The following is a 15,894-nucleotide window of genomic DNA, read 5'->3' as shown; positions in this document are numbered from 1 at the left end:
TTCTTCAGCCTTCTTCTTATTTCACAAACAGTATATTTACTTTTTAAAAACACTTAATACTACCGAGAAACCATGAAATGCTGGTGATACCATTAGTATCCCTGAATGGTCTGTCAAAATTTTCATTATGTGCTTTTAAGGGATTTGGACTTAGCAGTCAAATTTTAGTCCAGCCACAAGTATGGTCTTGACTTGATATATTCTAATTCATACTAACATTGTAAAGATCTATATTATTGGTTTGCTCATTATAATTAATGAAATGCTCTTTGGTAGTTATTACAGTCTGTCAGGTCACATTAATCTACATTTCAAAAAGTGACTTGGGAGAAGAAACTGTAAATGCATTTTCCTTTTGAAGGAGCCATTAGAGTTTTCTGGGTAAAAGCATATCTTACAGTGGTTTGGGTTTGTTTTTGTTTTTGTTTTAGTTTAGTTTTGTTTTTATCAGAGACAGACTTAAGGAATACATTTGAGGCTTATAGTAAAGATGCATTTTTTATTATTACTTGCCAAAATAAGGAAAGCTAGGGTTAACCAGTAGGACTCCAGAAATAAACGGATTTTAAATCATCTTTCCAAAGCCCTTAAGCCTTCCAAATTAATTACAAATTCAAAATATTGGGTGGGGGGGAGGCAGCTACAGTTGAAATCCCACAGGTCTCTCCTTTTCAATTTTCCAGGAATCCTGTGAATTCATTCTGTGTATGCATTTCTGCCAAGTTCTGTGTTTCTCTTTAAATTTTTATTACAACTTCTTCCATTAATGCTGTTTTTTAGGTCATGGCACAGTCAGGTTATTTACCAGCAGCCTCTCAACTTTAACTCAATTCTTTTGCTTCTGTGGGCTTCTCTGGCCATTATTGTGGCATGCTTCTAGGCGACTTATAATCAAATGAGTTCCATGGTAAATACTGATATCACATCTTTGTTCAGAATGCCCAGGGCTCCCTGCTTTCCTCATGCCTGTTTTTGTCAAATTAATTTTGACATTTCCCCAGATAATGGATAGCTCACTGAATTTCAAATGGGATACTTTGTGGGGCAAGAATTCACATGGCATTTCAGTCCAGGCTTTCTGAAAACAGGGGAATAAAAGCTGTAGAATGAACACTGTTACAAGGAGGAAATTTGGCTGATGATGACGACGGGTTACAGGAGGGGAAAAAATACAACAAAAGCAACTCAGACTCATCAGTGAGCCACATACAACTTACTAGGGTGGTATATTCCCAGGAACATCCTGTCTTTCTCTCATTCCCTGTCTGCCTTCCGCTACGAAGTCCTGCTACACATAAAACATGTATGCCCTTCCTTCTCATCCCCGCCGACGCGTCCTGGTTCAAGCACACCTCGCCTGCCTAGATTGTTTCCCAGTCCGTCTATATTTGAACTCCTCCAAGGAATTAAGGTACTTCAAATATGAGAAGGTCCTTCTACTGAAATGAAATGTCTGCCTATATATACCTTCTATTCATGGGTCTTAATATTGTATTTTGCAACTCTATCCACCAATTACTATCATCAAATATTTAAATTTGATGTCATACTCTTGCCTAGGTGTTAGGATCCATTACTATGTTGATTTTCTAGAATCAGCATGCCCCCCCCCCCCAAATGGAGCACCCAGACAGTGGGTGGCTTTACTGATACTGAACGGGAGAAGCCTAGTACTTTCTTTGTTCTGGGCGTATAGGTATGAATGCAACCGAGACTTGCATTAACTTTTTGACATTATGATTACATGCTTGATTCATACTAAGTTTAATTAGGCAAATACCTAGTCTTCCACATGATCAGTCATTAGCCTCAGCTCTCACAATCCGTACTTAGGCAGCAGATATTTGTGAATTAGGAAGCAGGCGCTTACTTTAATTCATATTGATTTCTGTCTCCTCTAGGAATTGATTTCTAGCCATTGTTCCACAGTCTTGGTATGATCAATCGCCCAGAGAAGTGTACTCTCACTAGGTCCACATTTCTTCATTCTGTATTTAAATGCAATCTTTTTCACACCATTTGCTAAAATCAAAACGCACAAAAATGTGTCAACTATACTTCGATTAAAAAAACACAAAAATGTCCGTGGCTTTCTTCTCTTCTACCATTATAATCACCCCCATTTAAAAAAAAAAAAAAAGGGTAATGTACTCAGTTTGACATGACTTATTTTTATTGAACTCGTGTTGGCTCCTGATGACCTTTTCTTTTTTTAGCACTCACAAACCGTCTGCTTGAAAATCTCATTCTGTAATCTTCCTGGACACGAATACTCCAGCGTCAATGTCTCCATTTATCAGAATTCAGTCTAGGTCCAACTTCTACTCTAACCCCACCCCTTCCAGAAAACTATTATATTTGTCCCTCTACGATTCTGGTACTTGTCCTGGCCCCCACGTCACCTCCAGATTCCCAACTGTGGTCCCATGAGCAAATCCACATGTTCTTTTAATACCCTGGTTGATACATAATCGTTCTAGCTAAGAAGGTTAAACTCCTTTGGAATAACGATATTCCTCTCTACAACAGTCTCATGCGGCATGGCTTATTCTACAGCTCTCTCCCAGGGCTTGAATATTTTCAATCTAAAAAACATAAAATAAAATAAAAATAAAGTTGCCCTTCATTAGCAGAAAAGAACAAAGGACTATAGAAACTGATAAGCTCTTTTCCGTCTGTTTTCTCATACCATTAAATCATCTTCCTCAAGTTTTAGACAGATCACTGCTTCGAAATCTAACAAACTCAAAAATCAATGCTTCTCTTTTTCACTCACCATGCTAAGCATTTTTTTCCACAGGCTTCCACTCAACACACTCACTCTGGACTTTACATTTATTCTAAAATTTTAGTAATAATGGAAAAAATAAAATTGGAGTGTTCCAGAGGATCATTAGTACAGAACGATAATTTTGTTAACCCTCTGAGTTAAACTGGCCTTAGCTGGTCTGGCCTGGCTGGGCCTAGAAGTGCAATCACCATTTATGACTGTTTCTCTGGGAAAATACATTCTGCATTCCAAAGAAGTGACTCAAATTTCTGACTGAGACTTTGCATGCTGGCCTATTTTTGCTCCTACCCTCCAATCCTAACAAATCCACAAATGTAGCTTCTGAATCAGCCACATAAAGCAAATGAGTAGGTCCCCTTCCCTCCATATTCAGGCAAAGTACACATTCCCTCACCTTTTGCTCTTGGATGCATGAAATGCTTTCAAAGTTGAAGTGCCATGTGAATTCCTACCATAGCAAATGGGCCAATTCAGCCATCCTTACTAGCCTATCTTTGGTCTCATTTCTTCTTTTGAGAGAGAATTCTTTTGCCAAACCCATGTTCCTTTGTTTGGTTTCCTTTTTTGGGTGAGTTCCTTTTCTCTTCTCATTTGGTGAACTCAGTGCCAAAAGCTACAAAGCAAAGCCATCCTATTTCTTTGTAGAAGACACAAGAGTACAAATCCAAGTAAAGAAATGCTTGAGCAGAAGGGTCCTGCCTTATTCCCAGTCTTCTAGGTCCTGAAGATCCTATGATCTTGAGGCAGACCTTGGGACTTTAGGTGGGTTTCTGAGATTAGCCAGAAAGACTCGGGACTGCCCATAAAATAAACCATAATCTCCCTCAAAAGCCCCAACACCAATTCATTTGCCTTGGGGCCAGTTAAGCCAGAAATAACCAAAATGAAGTCTGGATTTCTGGGGGAGGGAGGAGATGAAGATTAAAACGGACCCTGGAAGCCACTTTGAAATAAAACTTGACCAACTGCTTTGAAACAAAGCCTGCAAACAAAACTGTGCAGATCTATGGGCAGCTGGCTCTGATTATTCCTTCGTACCTTTCACACTCAGGGCAAGGAAGTAAGGTTGACATTCATCTTATTCTGTAGGTCGCTTCCAGACCATTAATCCCCAGTAAAAGCAGCTCCTCTTTGGTCCATGCAAGTAGAGTAAACCCCGAGAGTTTCCCAGAGCCTATTATTTCCTACCTGCCAGCTGCTGCTCCTGGTCCATGGAAAATCTGGCCCCTGGCTCACATTGCTCTCTTCATTCCAAGTTTTCCCTCATCCAGAAGGACATCTGCATCCACAGACATGACTGGGCCACCCTGGCCCTTAGTAACTTGACAGCAGTGATGTTCCCCCTTTCATGCACGAACTTCCATGGTGCCACCCTGGACCTTGTCATCACTTGAAAAAATTCTCTTTCCAGGGATTCCCCCTTTCTGACCACAATTAATATCTCCTCCTTTCATAATGACCTCAGAGGCCCAATGACTTTTTCTAACCAATCTGTAGATTCGCGTTTCCTTCCCTCCCCTCCTTTTGTAAGGTTACATTTCCCAAGGTCATCATTTCAGGAGCACGCTTGCCAATATTCTGCACTTTCCATCATGACCATCTAGCAAAGCCCCAACTCAGGCGGAAGCCTGCGTGCGATCTGCTTTCTCAGTGTCTAAGCGATGCTGGAGAAACCACAGCAGGGAAGATGGGTACTGTTGTAAATTCAGACTCCCTGGCCCCACACAGGCCCTCCCCACTGCCCAGACAGCCTAGTACTTTTCCTCGGTTTTCCAAGCCAGCTTGGTTTTTTGCTCCTCCCACTCTCCACGACTGCTTCAAAGTGCCAACCCCTCCCCACTCCACCGCCGCCCCAGCACCCTGTTCTCTTCACGCTCGGAAGCTGAAAATGGAAGCTGCTGGATGAGAACTCCTCTGCTTCTCTCCAACAAAGCCATAAACCAGTAGCATCGACCTGCTGCTCCTGTATCTTTGGAGACACTGCTCCTTCCATCGAATGTGGACTCCTCCCCATCTACAAACCATTCCACAGCCCATGTCGAAGCCACTCTTTTCTCTAGAGTCCATGGTTCCCCTCACATAGATCCTTCTCATCAATATTTAAATCTGTCCAGGCCTCCCTCCGACAGAAGGACAGCATCCTTGGTTCTCAGTCTCTTCCACTCACTGCTCTCTCACCCTCCAGCCCTTCAAAGTCAAACTCCTGGAAAGACAGGTCAGGATTTCCTATTTTTTCTCCTGCTTATTCCATAATCCACTCCAAACTGGATTAGAGTGGCATCCCCAGCACTCCCTAGAAACAGCTCTATATAAGGCCACCAGTGACCCTAATGCTTTTTCAGTATTCACTTAACTCACTGGTTCTTAAATGAGGGCAATTTTGTCCCCAGGAGACATTTAACAACGTCTGGGCATATGTGGTTGTCACCGCTGGGGAGAGGGACCTTTGCAGCTCACAGGTAGGGGCCAGGCTGCTGCAAAGCATCCCCACAATGCACAGGGCGGCTCCCACAACAAAGATAAATCCAGCCCCAAATGCCAGTGGTGCTGAGGCTGAGAAACCCTGCTATGACTGAATCCCTACGCAACACCCAAAACGACTCGCCACTACTCACTTCTTCTATCTTGCCACTCTTCAGATTTCTCTCTCACCTCTCTGGTCATCTACTGATCCCTGAGTCACTACCCCTCATTCCTTAGAGATTTAAGCCCTGCCTCACTGTCAACCTCTCCAAGACATTTCTTCTGACATCATTCTTGGGGATTTCCGCCTCCATACCTTCCAACACCCTGTCCTGGCAACTCCACCCTGCCCCAGCCCCTCATGTCAATGCTGGTATCCCAGACCTTGTCTGTACTGGTTACTGTAATTCCTCCCTTAGTTAGAAAGATCCTGGCTCTCCAACTACCTCTTCCTATTCTTCCAATTCACTCTCTCCAATACGCCAACTGCACAAATTACCAAACCCCATTAAGGTCTAATTCTCCTGATCCTATTGCCTCATCCTGCTCATGGCCTTGGTCCTCTACTCTACTGCAAACACCCTGAAACTCTCGTAGCCTTGTCTTCCTTCACTGAACTGACTTGAAGAAACCCCCAAATTGGTTAAATCAAACTCGTTGCCTATTGTACACCTGTTTCCAAAGCTGGGCTTGAATGGGGAAAGCACACACCTGTCATGACCACGAACCTCAAGTGGGCTCTTAGTGCTACCAAGATATCAGACTACAGTTTTCAGAGCTTTCACTCTCAGATGACTGTCTCATACCTTCTCCTCTCTCTTTAGGTCTCTTCATCTCTTCTGCCTTCCTCAGTATTAGCGAACGTCTTGTTTCTCATTTCACTGGTAAACAAGAAGCAATCAAGAAAAAACTTCAACAAGCTCCTACTAGCAAGATTACCGAACTAATTCCACCTGGGTCCCAAACACTGGTTTCCCTCCTACTTCTAAGAAGGAACGAACGGTCTCTACAGCCATGAGGGGTGTCCAACCTCTCCACTTATGGACCAGATTCCATCCCTTTCTTGCCTTCTCAAGGATGTCATTCCAGCAATCCTTCCTTCTTACCCCTGCATCATATTTTCTCTCCCTACTGGATTAATATCCATCACCTTACGAACAGAATTTCCTGACATCTTTTTTTTTTTTTTTCCTTTTCTGTACACAGCTGGTATGGGCTTGAGGGCTCAACACCACACTGAGAGACAGTCCACCCAGCAGGGCACGCCAGGCAGTATTCTGGGGCCTGTAAGACTTGCTTGGTGGACATGCCGGTGGGGCAGGGGATCTTGTCCTGCGCTTGTCACGCCCAGGCGTCCCAGAGGCTCCCCGGCTCAAGGTCCTGGGCAGCACCCGGGCTTGGCCCACATCCTTCAGGGCCTGGGCGGCCGCTCAGACAGGACGGGGCCTTCTGGTGCACATCAGAGCTGTATTATTTCAGCTGCTGCTATTCCACCTGCTTCCACGTCAGCTGCTGCGTGAGCTTCCGGAAGTTGATGCTCAGACTTTTGCTGCACAGCATGAAGCCCATCTGGCCACTGGGGTAGGTGGGGATGGTGCAGTAAGCGGAAGTCACCACAGGGAAGAGCGACTTGCAAAACTGCTGCATCTCCTTGATGAGGTCCGGGTGCAGCTGCTGACACTCGCCCTGGCAGATGACACTTGCCATCATCCTTAAGGACCACCTTCACAAGCTGGTAATAGGACTCCTTGAAGAGAGTCTTGGCAGAGCCCACGGGGTCTGAGGAGTCAGTGATGATAACATCGAAGGCATCCTGGCCCTGTTTCATGTGTAGGGTCAGCTTGGGGCTGCAGCCGCCCACAGCCATGCCTGGCAGAACTTCTGAGAGACCTGAACGATGTCCTTGTCAATCTCACACTGGACCACAGGCCGACTCCATGGAGGAACGCTTCACCACCTCCTGCAGGACACCCCCGTCCCCAGCCCCGATGATTAGCACCTCGCACGGGATGGGATGGCTGCAGAGGGGCAGGCTGGCTATCATCTCCCGGTGGGAGAACTCGTCCCTCTCTGTGCACTGGATGACACCGGCCAACACTAGCATGTTGCCACAGCTCTTACTGCAGAAGACAAGGATAATCCAGGCCAGGCTGCAAGGCAGGCGGGGGGGCGGGGGGGGGCACAGAGCCACAGCACAAAGGGACCAGCTCCGCCCACTGCCCGTGGGACAGCCTAACCCTGCCAGGGGTGGGGACAACTCCTGCCATCTTCACACTAACTAACTAAAAAACCGCCCTTCATCCTAATACATACTAACCCCTTGTTCTGCATTCATGTTCAGAAAATACAAGATTGAAAGTGTAATCTAAATGCTGTGTATCCCATTCCTCTTCTCCCATGCTGTATTCAGTCGCCTCTAGTTTTGTATCCCACCACTCAGCTGAGACTTCCCTTGTCCAGGTCTCTTTCACACTGCTCAATCTAATTTCCCATCCTCCTCGACAGATTTGGTCATTCCCTTAGACCTTATACTTTCTTCGTTTGGCTCCCGGGACTCTGCTCACTTTCCTCCAACTGCACTGCCCCTCGTCCTCAGGCTCCTCTGCGGATTCTTCCTCTAGTGAACAATGGACTCCCCAGGGCTCAGGCCAAGGTCTCTTTATCTCACCCCTTGCTGTTCTTAGTGCCAGATTCAAACATCACCTGTGTGCTGACAACCCTCACATCTCTAGCTGGACCCCTCTCTTTAATCCAGACCCATCTATTTTACTGCATACTGACATCTCCACGTGGATGTCTCAAACTTCACGTGCTGAAGACAGAATTTTTATTTTGCTCTGCATATCCTCCCCTCAAACTGCTCCTTCCACAGTCCCCCAGGTCAAAAACCTTGGAGTCATCTTTGACTGCTCTTTCTTACACATCTCATGTCTGATCTGTCAACAACATACTGATTCTACCCTCAAAACATACTGAGAATTTGAGTATGTCTCGCTAACACTGTAATTAACCCTCAGGACCAAGCCACCACCACCTCTCATGTGGGTTCCTGAAAAGTCTAAGAGGTCTCCTTGCTTCTGCTCTTATTCCTCTGTAATCTATTCTCAACGCAGCCAAAGTGATCCTGTTAAAACACAGGGCAGGGCAATCAAGTCATTCCTCTGCTCAAAACCCCCCAGTTTATCCTCCAAAGGCCTACCCTTACTTCCCAACTCATTCAGAGTAAAACCAAAGTGTTTACAACGGCTTATGAAGTCCCTACTATCTACTATATTCACATTTCATTGGTCTCCTTCCATTTCTTCAAACCTATCTTAAACTCCTACCTTAAGACCTTTGTCTAAGCTATTCCTTCTGCCTAGAATACCCTTCATCTAGATTCCCAGTTTACTGTAGCACCCCAGCTTTCAGGTCTTTTCACTTGTCACTTTCTGTATACCCTATTTCTGAGATATGCCCTGACCTCTCTATTTAAAACCACAGCCATGCCCCACGCCCCCAACACATACGTATAATCCTTACTTTCCTCTTCTCTAAAGGACTTACCATGTTGTGCCATGTTATATATCTTATTTATTTTGTCTTCTATGCTCCCCCCACTAAAATGTAAGCTCCACAAGTACAGGGATATTTTTTCTATTGTTCACTATAGTGCCTCAAATAGTAGATTAATATTTTAACCCTTAGGGATCACATAATATTTTCACCTAGTTAAAGACAGTCAAACTTGAATTTCAGGAAATCAACAGTATTTTCTGTAAAGTAGTATCTCCCCTCAGAAAGTGAGCCAGGTACACAAAATCCCAAACAGGATAAAGACTCTTCAGACCTCTTTCTTTCCGCATAACCACAAACGTCGAACGAAGGGGTCACATTTCTGCTCCACTTTGATCCTCATCTTCCTGAGTCTATGTCTCAAGCTTAGTCTTCCTAATCCTGTAGTTTCTCATCATCTGCCCTGGTTTAGCCTATTATAATCCTAATACTCTTTTGTGAGCCTAAACTCTTTTTATTTACTGCAAATTTGGCAGAAGCTAAACCAAGGAAAACAGCATCAGTTGGCATGAAACAAGAGGTGGTTAGAATCTTCCTGCCTCTAAAAGCCAGGACAATTAGACATAAACCTCAAGTTCTGGAAAGGATGCAAAGGAGGATATTATTAGCAAGACTCGGATCATAAAATGTAATTCCTTAGCCTTTCCTTTCCTTCCACGTGTTTTTGTGTTGACCGCAGCCTGGTTTCCATCCAGCTAGCTACAAGCAGATTCACCAGTGCTCCACTGGAGTTCCACCCCACACCCCATTCCTCACCCCTTGTGCACCCAGGTTCCTGGGTCAATACCAAAAGAGTCAGGGTTTCTACAAAGAGCCCTGACCCATTACTCAACCTTTCCCCTACTTTTTCCCCACTCCTTGGGGCTTGGAATGAACCTGGGCTCCTCTGGGCCAGGCAGGACTGATGAGCCCCTGGACTAACGCCTCAGATCACCTTTGCTCTTAAACAGACCTGAGAGTGAGGGCACCAGGGGAAGCTAGGTTTTCCTGCATCTGCAAGCTACCACATTGCAGAAACACCTTTATCGGCTCCATCACCATGTTGATGGCTCCCCATCCTCAGTTCTAACCAGACGGCCTCACTCTGCAGCCTCTGCTTCAAAGTCTGAACTCTACAAGGTTATCCGGGTCTCTCATACTCAGTCCCCAGCCTCCCTTTGGCCAAATCCCTTCTCCAGAGTCTGATACTTGTCCTTATGAACCTAGCCTATTTTCGGAACCCATGTCTCTAAATGACGGCCACCAATCACAGGGTTCCAGAGCATCTGGCTATGTCACCGTTTCCTCGACTAGATCCCCCTTGGATGAAATGCTTTGAAGATTACAGTGTGATTAATTATAGTTCATCGACACAAGAGAAGAGAAGCTAGAGACAATAACAATAATGTCAGAAAAAAAATAGCATGGAGCTGTACACCTTAAACCAACACAGTGCTGCATGTCAATTATATCTCACTACACCTGGAGAAACAACAGTGTGGGGCACTATCCAGGATAGAATATTAAGTTAATAAAGCAGATCATAAACAGATTTTCACTGCGCTTAAATAAAAAAACCGAACCGGGATCGAGCTGGTTTCCTACCACCACGAGATCACCCAGTGACTCTCCGTAAAGTCAGCATTTCGCCAGGCGCCTTTCACCGCGAGCCCCATCCACACCTCCAGGTGGGGCTGTGTCCCGTTGCAGCTCGTCCCTTGCTCCTCACAAGCAAGAACACAGGCACGGTATGTCCAGCTCGGTTCGCCCCTGAACGTTTCAGATAGCTGGGCACGGCAGTGTGGGGGCCCTGCCGAGAACAAGCCACACCGGGGCTTTGCAGCCGCATTTCTTCGTCCGCAATTTACGTAGACGCCACAGCAGTACCGGCTTCGCCTGACTGGTCACATCACAGACACCGAGCTGCGCAGGGAAACTCGAGTGCTCTTACCGCGCTGGGGAGCGAGGCCACTCAGCCAGCACTGCGCGGAGGCCTTGTTTCAAAGGAAAGGAAAACAGAAATCCTGAAGGAAACAAACTAATTACGAGAAGCATTTTGTTCTCCCTGTCGGCCAAACTATATAAACACACTCCGTTGTATGAAAACGCTCGGCTCTTGATCCTTGTAAAATCTGGGCTGTTCGGGAGTAAGGCCTGAGCACACGTGCTCCGCCTCGCCTTACTTCGGCACCTCCAAATGCCAGACGGAGAAAATCAGAGCGCTGATATTTCGGCTCCTTTTGCTCTCCTCCATCTTCTTTCTGTTTTCAGTTTTGCTTGGTGCCAGGCTCCCTCTGCGCCTAGGTTCGTACTGGAGGCCCGGTTTCGGATTTAAATGTTTGGGCGGGATCCACGTACCTGGTTGTGTCCTGGCATGTGCCCAATCCACCTGCCTACGCCCCGGAGCCGCCCGTTTTCACGGATGCTGTCGCCCTCTGCCCATGAGAAAAGGCTTCCCTTACAAGTCGTGCCTGAGTCCCTTGGGTACTGGTTCTCAAGGCACCTTATACGCCTCGTTTGTTTACCAGGGAGGCAGCTGTTGGGGGAATATCTGTGGACGAGGGAGCTGGAAGTGCAGGGGCCACAGTGACCTGGGGAGACAACACAAGCAGCTGCCAACGCGGCCCCTGCCACCCGGGCGTGCAACGAGCATTGGGTGTGCGACCATCTAAAAAGCACAACAACATCACAGACTCCCTAAACACGCTATGAACACGCAATTAGAGAAAGATAACAGCTGGATACAGAAATCTTGTATCAACCACACATCGAAGGAAACCATGCTTCACAACTTTTAACTCCACTCATGTGGTCTCAAGAAATGACTCTCGATAGTCCCGAGGCATGACAGTGAAAAAGAAAAATATGGGGATTTAGCCTAAAAATCCCCTTTCAGCTTGGGTGTTCTCAGACCCATTGTTAAACCTCCGAAAACATAAGTATATTCTATGATCCTTAAGTTCTAGTCCTTGTCATTCTAAGACTTGCCGGTCTTCACCCCTTGAAAAGGAAAATGAGGTAGTGAAGAAGAGAACACTGAAGGTAGAACAACATTACCGGTGTAATTACCAGTGTAGACGATCTGCTGCAAAGACCTCGCTGAGGCATGCCAATCTCAAACAGCCTAATACGCTAAAATCTGTTCTTGAGGAAAATACTTTTATTTTCACCCAGGGAATCAGTGCGAACTCCATAGGTGTTTGCCAAGCACATCAGCACGTTATTGCACAAAGCTCTTCTTAGATTAGAAATAGTGCTCCAAGAGCATCAACAAGCAGCAGTTAGAAAATAAAACCAGAAAGGGCCAGCTCCATGAGTCCATATCAATGTCATATTCAAATGGGAAATATCTGTGTCAATTCTGCTTTGGGGCTCTAACTGTAGAAGTTAGAAAAAAACCACGAAACTGCTCTGCTATTTTAAGTAAGATACAGGATACATTGGTGGGCATTCACAATTTTCCTTCACTGAAAATCTCATTGAACGTAACAGGGAAGTCATTGAATACAAGGTCTTTCTATTATATCCAAGTGATTTTCACAGTAGGCAATCTGCTAGTACGCCACAGGAGTCCCACACTGTGAAATAAAACGGCATTGCGGATACAGTTTCCTGTGCCATCCCTTTTCAGTCCAGAGCACTGCCTAGTTTCCTTACTCTTGGCTGAATTGAGTAAGCAATCCATAAAGAATGAGTGAGAAGAGGAAAAGAACATAATGAGGTGTTTTTGGGTTCGTTTTTTTTTTTTTTTTTTTTTTTTTGTCTTTATCAATAATACAATTGTGCTCTGCCAATTACTGGTGTGGCAACTGTATATCACACTTTGAAAATAAAACCAAAAAAAGACTTTTGCCTTGCTAAAGTGGCAGACAAGCCATTTGCAGCAAGGGGCAAAAATAAGTAAATCTAGGTGGATCCTGGCATGCTTTTCCTTCACATCTGGTGCAGTAATATGGTACATGAGTCAGAGAAACGCTTCTTCCCATCCCCCTCTTCAAATGAGACTCATATAAAATCTATTTAGTAAGGACATTCTGCACATGGCATCCTATGTGCTTAATTTTCTTTAAACTAGGCATTAATAAAATCACAGTAGCATCTAATAAGATTTTTAATTCCTCGAGGGTGAGAACCATGGCTAATCTTTAATGAGTCTAATTTAGCGAGAGCATTTAGTTCCCCTCTTGGTAGGAACAACCAACAAAACAGTCCTAACCCTACAAGATACATCTGTATAGGTCGTATGACTGAAGGCTCCAGGATGAAATGGGAATCAGACTGGTCAATGTACCTGTATAGTGCTCAGTAAAAACTGGTTTCCAGAGTCACTAACAGCAGACGCTGATAGCAAGGCTACCCATGAATGAAGGAGGAGTTCTGGAAGTAACGATATACTGCAGAAAGGGTTCCCATTTGCTGGTACAAAGCAGTACGAAGAATAAGCCTACAGAGCATGAAACCGAGACACTGTAGTTCAGTAACCTGTTCCCCAGAGAACCAGAGCTGTAAATACACAGCCCCGCCCCTGAGACCTGTGCCACATCTAGAGGCACTGAGGGCAAGATTTCGTTAAAAAAAACCCTTCTTCTCCATTTTGTGAGAACTCTCTAGCTAACCAAAACAAATTGAAGATGGAGTAGTAGTACTTACAAACTCTGGGGTTCGGAAATCAGGCTGACTTTCCAGCGATCCAAAACTGCAGACAGTTGTCTGTTCGAGGTTGTCCAACACTAAAAATAAACAAATAAACAAAGCATGACTTTCATTGGCTCATATACTTTTTTTTTTTTTTTAAAGATTTTATTTATTTATTTGACAGACAGAGACATCCAGTGAGAGAGGGAACACAAGCAGGGGGAGTGGGAGAGGAAGAAGCAGGCTCCCAGTGGAGAAGCCCGATGTGGGGCTCGATCCCAGAACGCTGGGATCACGCCCTGAGCTGAAGGCAGACGCTTAACGACTGCGCCACCCAGGCGCCCCAGCTCATATACTTTTTTGCTTTGAAATCACCAGCACTGGTATAACAACTGCATTTAGCATCTGTGGCACAGCCCCAGGTTTGTGTTACTTAACACTCCTTGCTGTCGGGGACGCTCAAAATCTTTGGTAGCTGTTCCGTCTACTGGACAATGCCATGCTTGTAGGATATCTGGTCTTAAAATGCTGGAGGCTAGATCAACTATGGAAAATCATTCGGCTTCTACTTGGAAGGACACAGCAACTACATGTTATAAAACTCTAGCTAAGGAACATTTTAGCCTATTATTGTTCTCTTTGCAACTACATCTCAGAGAACTGATGTGGAGTCATTTTGAGGTAGCAATTTTCTGTTTTAAAATCTGTTGAATTACACTATCTGACAGCAATATACTGGGAGCCAAATAAAATTTTCTAGTAGGTACATTTTGAAAATGAAAAAGAAACAGGTAAAATTAATTTTAGTAGTATCATTTATTTAACTTGATATACCCAGATTATCATTTGAACATGTATTCAATATAAAAAATTATTAGTGAAATAGTTTACATTTTTTTAATACTAAGTCTTAGAAAGCCAATGCGTTTGTTATACTCACAACACATCTCAATTTGGAATAGCCACATTTCAACAGCTTAATAGCCACATGTGACTAGTGGTCACAGTGCTAGACAGCACAGTGTGGGAGGGAAAAAGGAACCAAACCGAGAAGCTGGGTTGTTCTGCAAGACAACAGTCTTACCATGTTCACAAGTTCCTGATATGAATAAAAGGAATTGCTCCAGATCAAAAGATACAGAGAAAATGAAACAACCATCGGCAGTGTGTGCTTCTAGACTGGATCCTGGCTTAAACCAGATGTAGAAGACTTAAAAACAAATTGGGGAAATGGTGAATATTAAGTGTGGGATTATGTTAAGGAGTTATTAATATTGATAAGGGTAACAATGTAATTTAGACTGTGTGGGAAAATGTTCTGAATTGAATGAACTTAAATATGCTTAAATATTTAAATATGTTTAAATAAATATTTAAATAAATTTAAGCAAATATTATAATTCATCAACAGGTCTAGCCCCTTCCATAAATCCATGACATGAAAAAGGCAGCTAGAGATTTAAAGAGCCTAAAGAACGTATCTCCAATGTGTGTTTTTTCCCCCACACCACCAAACAATTAATTGAATTCTGACACTATCTACCTGAAGATTCAGGCCACAGGTTAAGGGCTCGTCCCACAAGACAGCCCCCAGCAAGCCCGGGTTGTCACCCGTGCTCCTGATTGACTGGCTAGAAATCAGAGGTTCCAACCACCCTCTCCTTGGGTTCCATTAATTTGCTAGCGTGGCTCACAGAACTCAGAGACACATTTACGTACATTTACCAGTTTATTATAAAGGGTATTATAAAGGATACAGATGAAGAGCCAGAAGAGAGGGACAAGGGCAAGGTCCATGAGAAGAGGCCCAGGGCTTTGATGCCCTCTCTCTATGAAAGCACCACTCTCCCCACACTTGCACACATTTATCAGCCTGAAGCCCAACCCTGCCCTCTTAGGCTTCATTACTTAGACATGATTGATAGATCACTGGCTGTTGGCAATTGATTCAATCTTCCTTTTCCCACCTCCTTCGAAGTCAGAGGGTAGGAATGAAATGTTCAAACCTCTAATCTCCTGATGGGTCCGCTTGCAACCAGCCCCCCCCCCAGTGGTTACCTAGGGGCTTTCCAAAAGTCGCTTCATCAACATAACAAAAGGCACCTTTCTCTATCTCCTCACTTAGGAAGTTACCACAGTGGGAGGAGCTCCTGCTGGGAAGTAAGGAAGACCAAACTTGTATTTCCTATTATGAATCACACTATCACAACAACCATTAGCAGTATATGGGACTCATCTAAATCCTAACTTCGACCAACCAGCTATAAAGGACACATTTATCGAAAATAGGAAGATTGTGCATGGAATAAGCATTAAATTGTGTTAAGAAATTACTTCTAATGTTATGAAGTGTGATGTTATCTTGGCTTTGTTGTGCCTTTTTAAAACACACGCTAATTTTAAAAAATCCATTAGAGGCTTTTGTGAAGGAAAAGGCTGAGTCCCCATCAATCCAGAAAACATTCCCTTCG

General features: G+C 44.4%; 1 protein-coding gene and 1 pseudogene across 3 annotated transcripts in view; both read right to left on the bottom strand.

Moving 5' to 3' along the window:
• Positions 1-15,894, bottom strand: part of ANO6 (anoctamin 6) — a 186,685-nt gene that overhangs the window by 101,943 nt on the left and 68,848 nt on the right. For all 3 annotated transcript variants that reach the window (XM_045801226.2, XM_045801227.2, XM_087855792.1), the window contains one exon: positions 13,439-13,518. In XM_045801226.2, coding sequence (XP_045657182.2) covers positions 13,439-13,518 — 80 coding nt within the window. The remainder of the gene's footprint in view (positions 1-13,438; positions 13,519-15,894) is intronic.
• On the bottom strand, positions 2,123-10,637 carry LOC148107807 (spermidine synthase pseudogene; annotated as a pseudogene).

Source organism: Ursus americanus, chromosome 25 (genome assembly GCF_024610735.1).
Source record: "Ursus americanus isolate L20-20 chromosome 25, mUrsAme1.1.p, whole genome shotgun sequence".
Classification (NCBI taxonomy): Eukaryota; Metazoa; Chordata; class Mammalia; order Carnivora; family Ursidae; genus Ursus; species Ursus americanus.
This window is presented reverse-complemented; position numbering and strand designations above follow the sequence as displayed.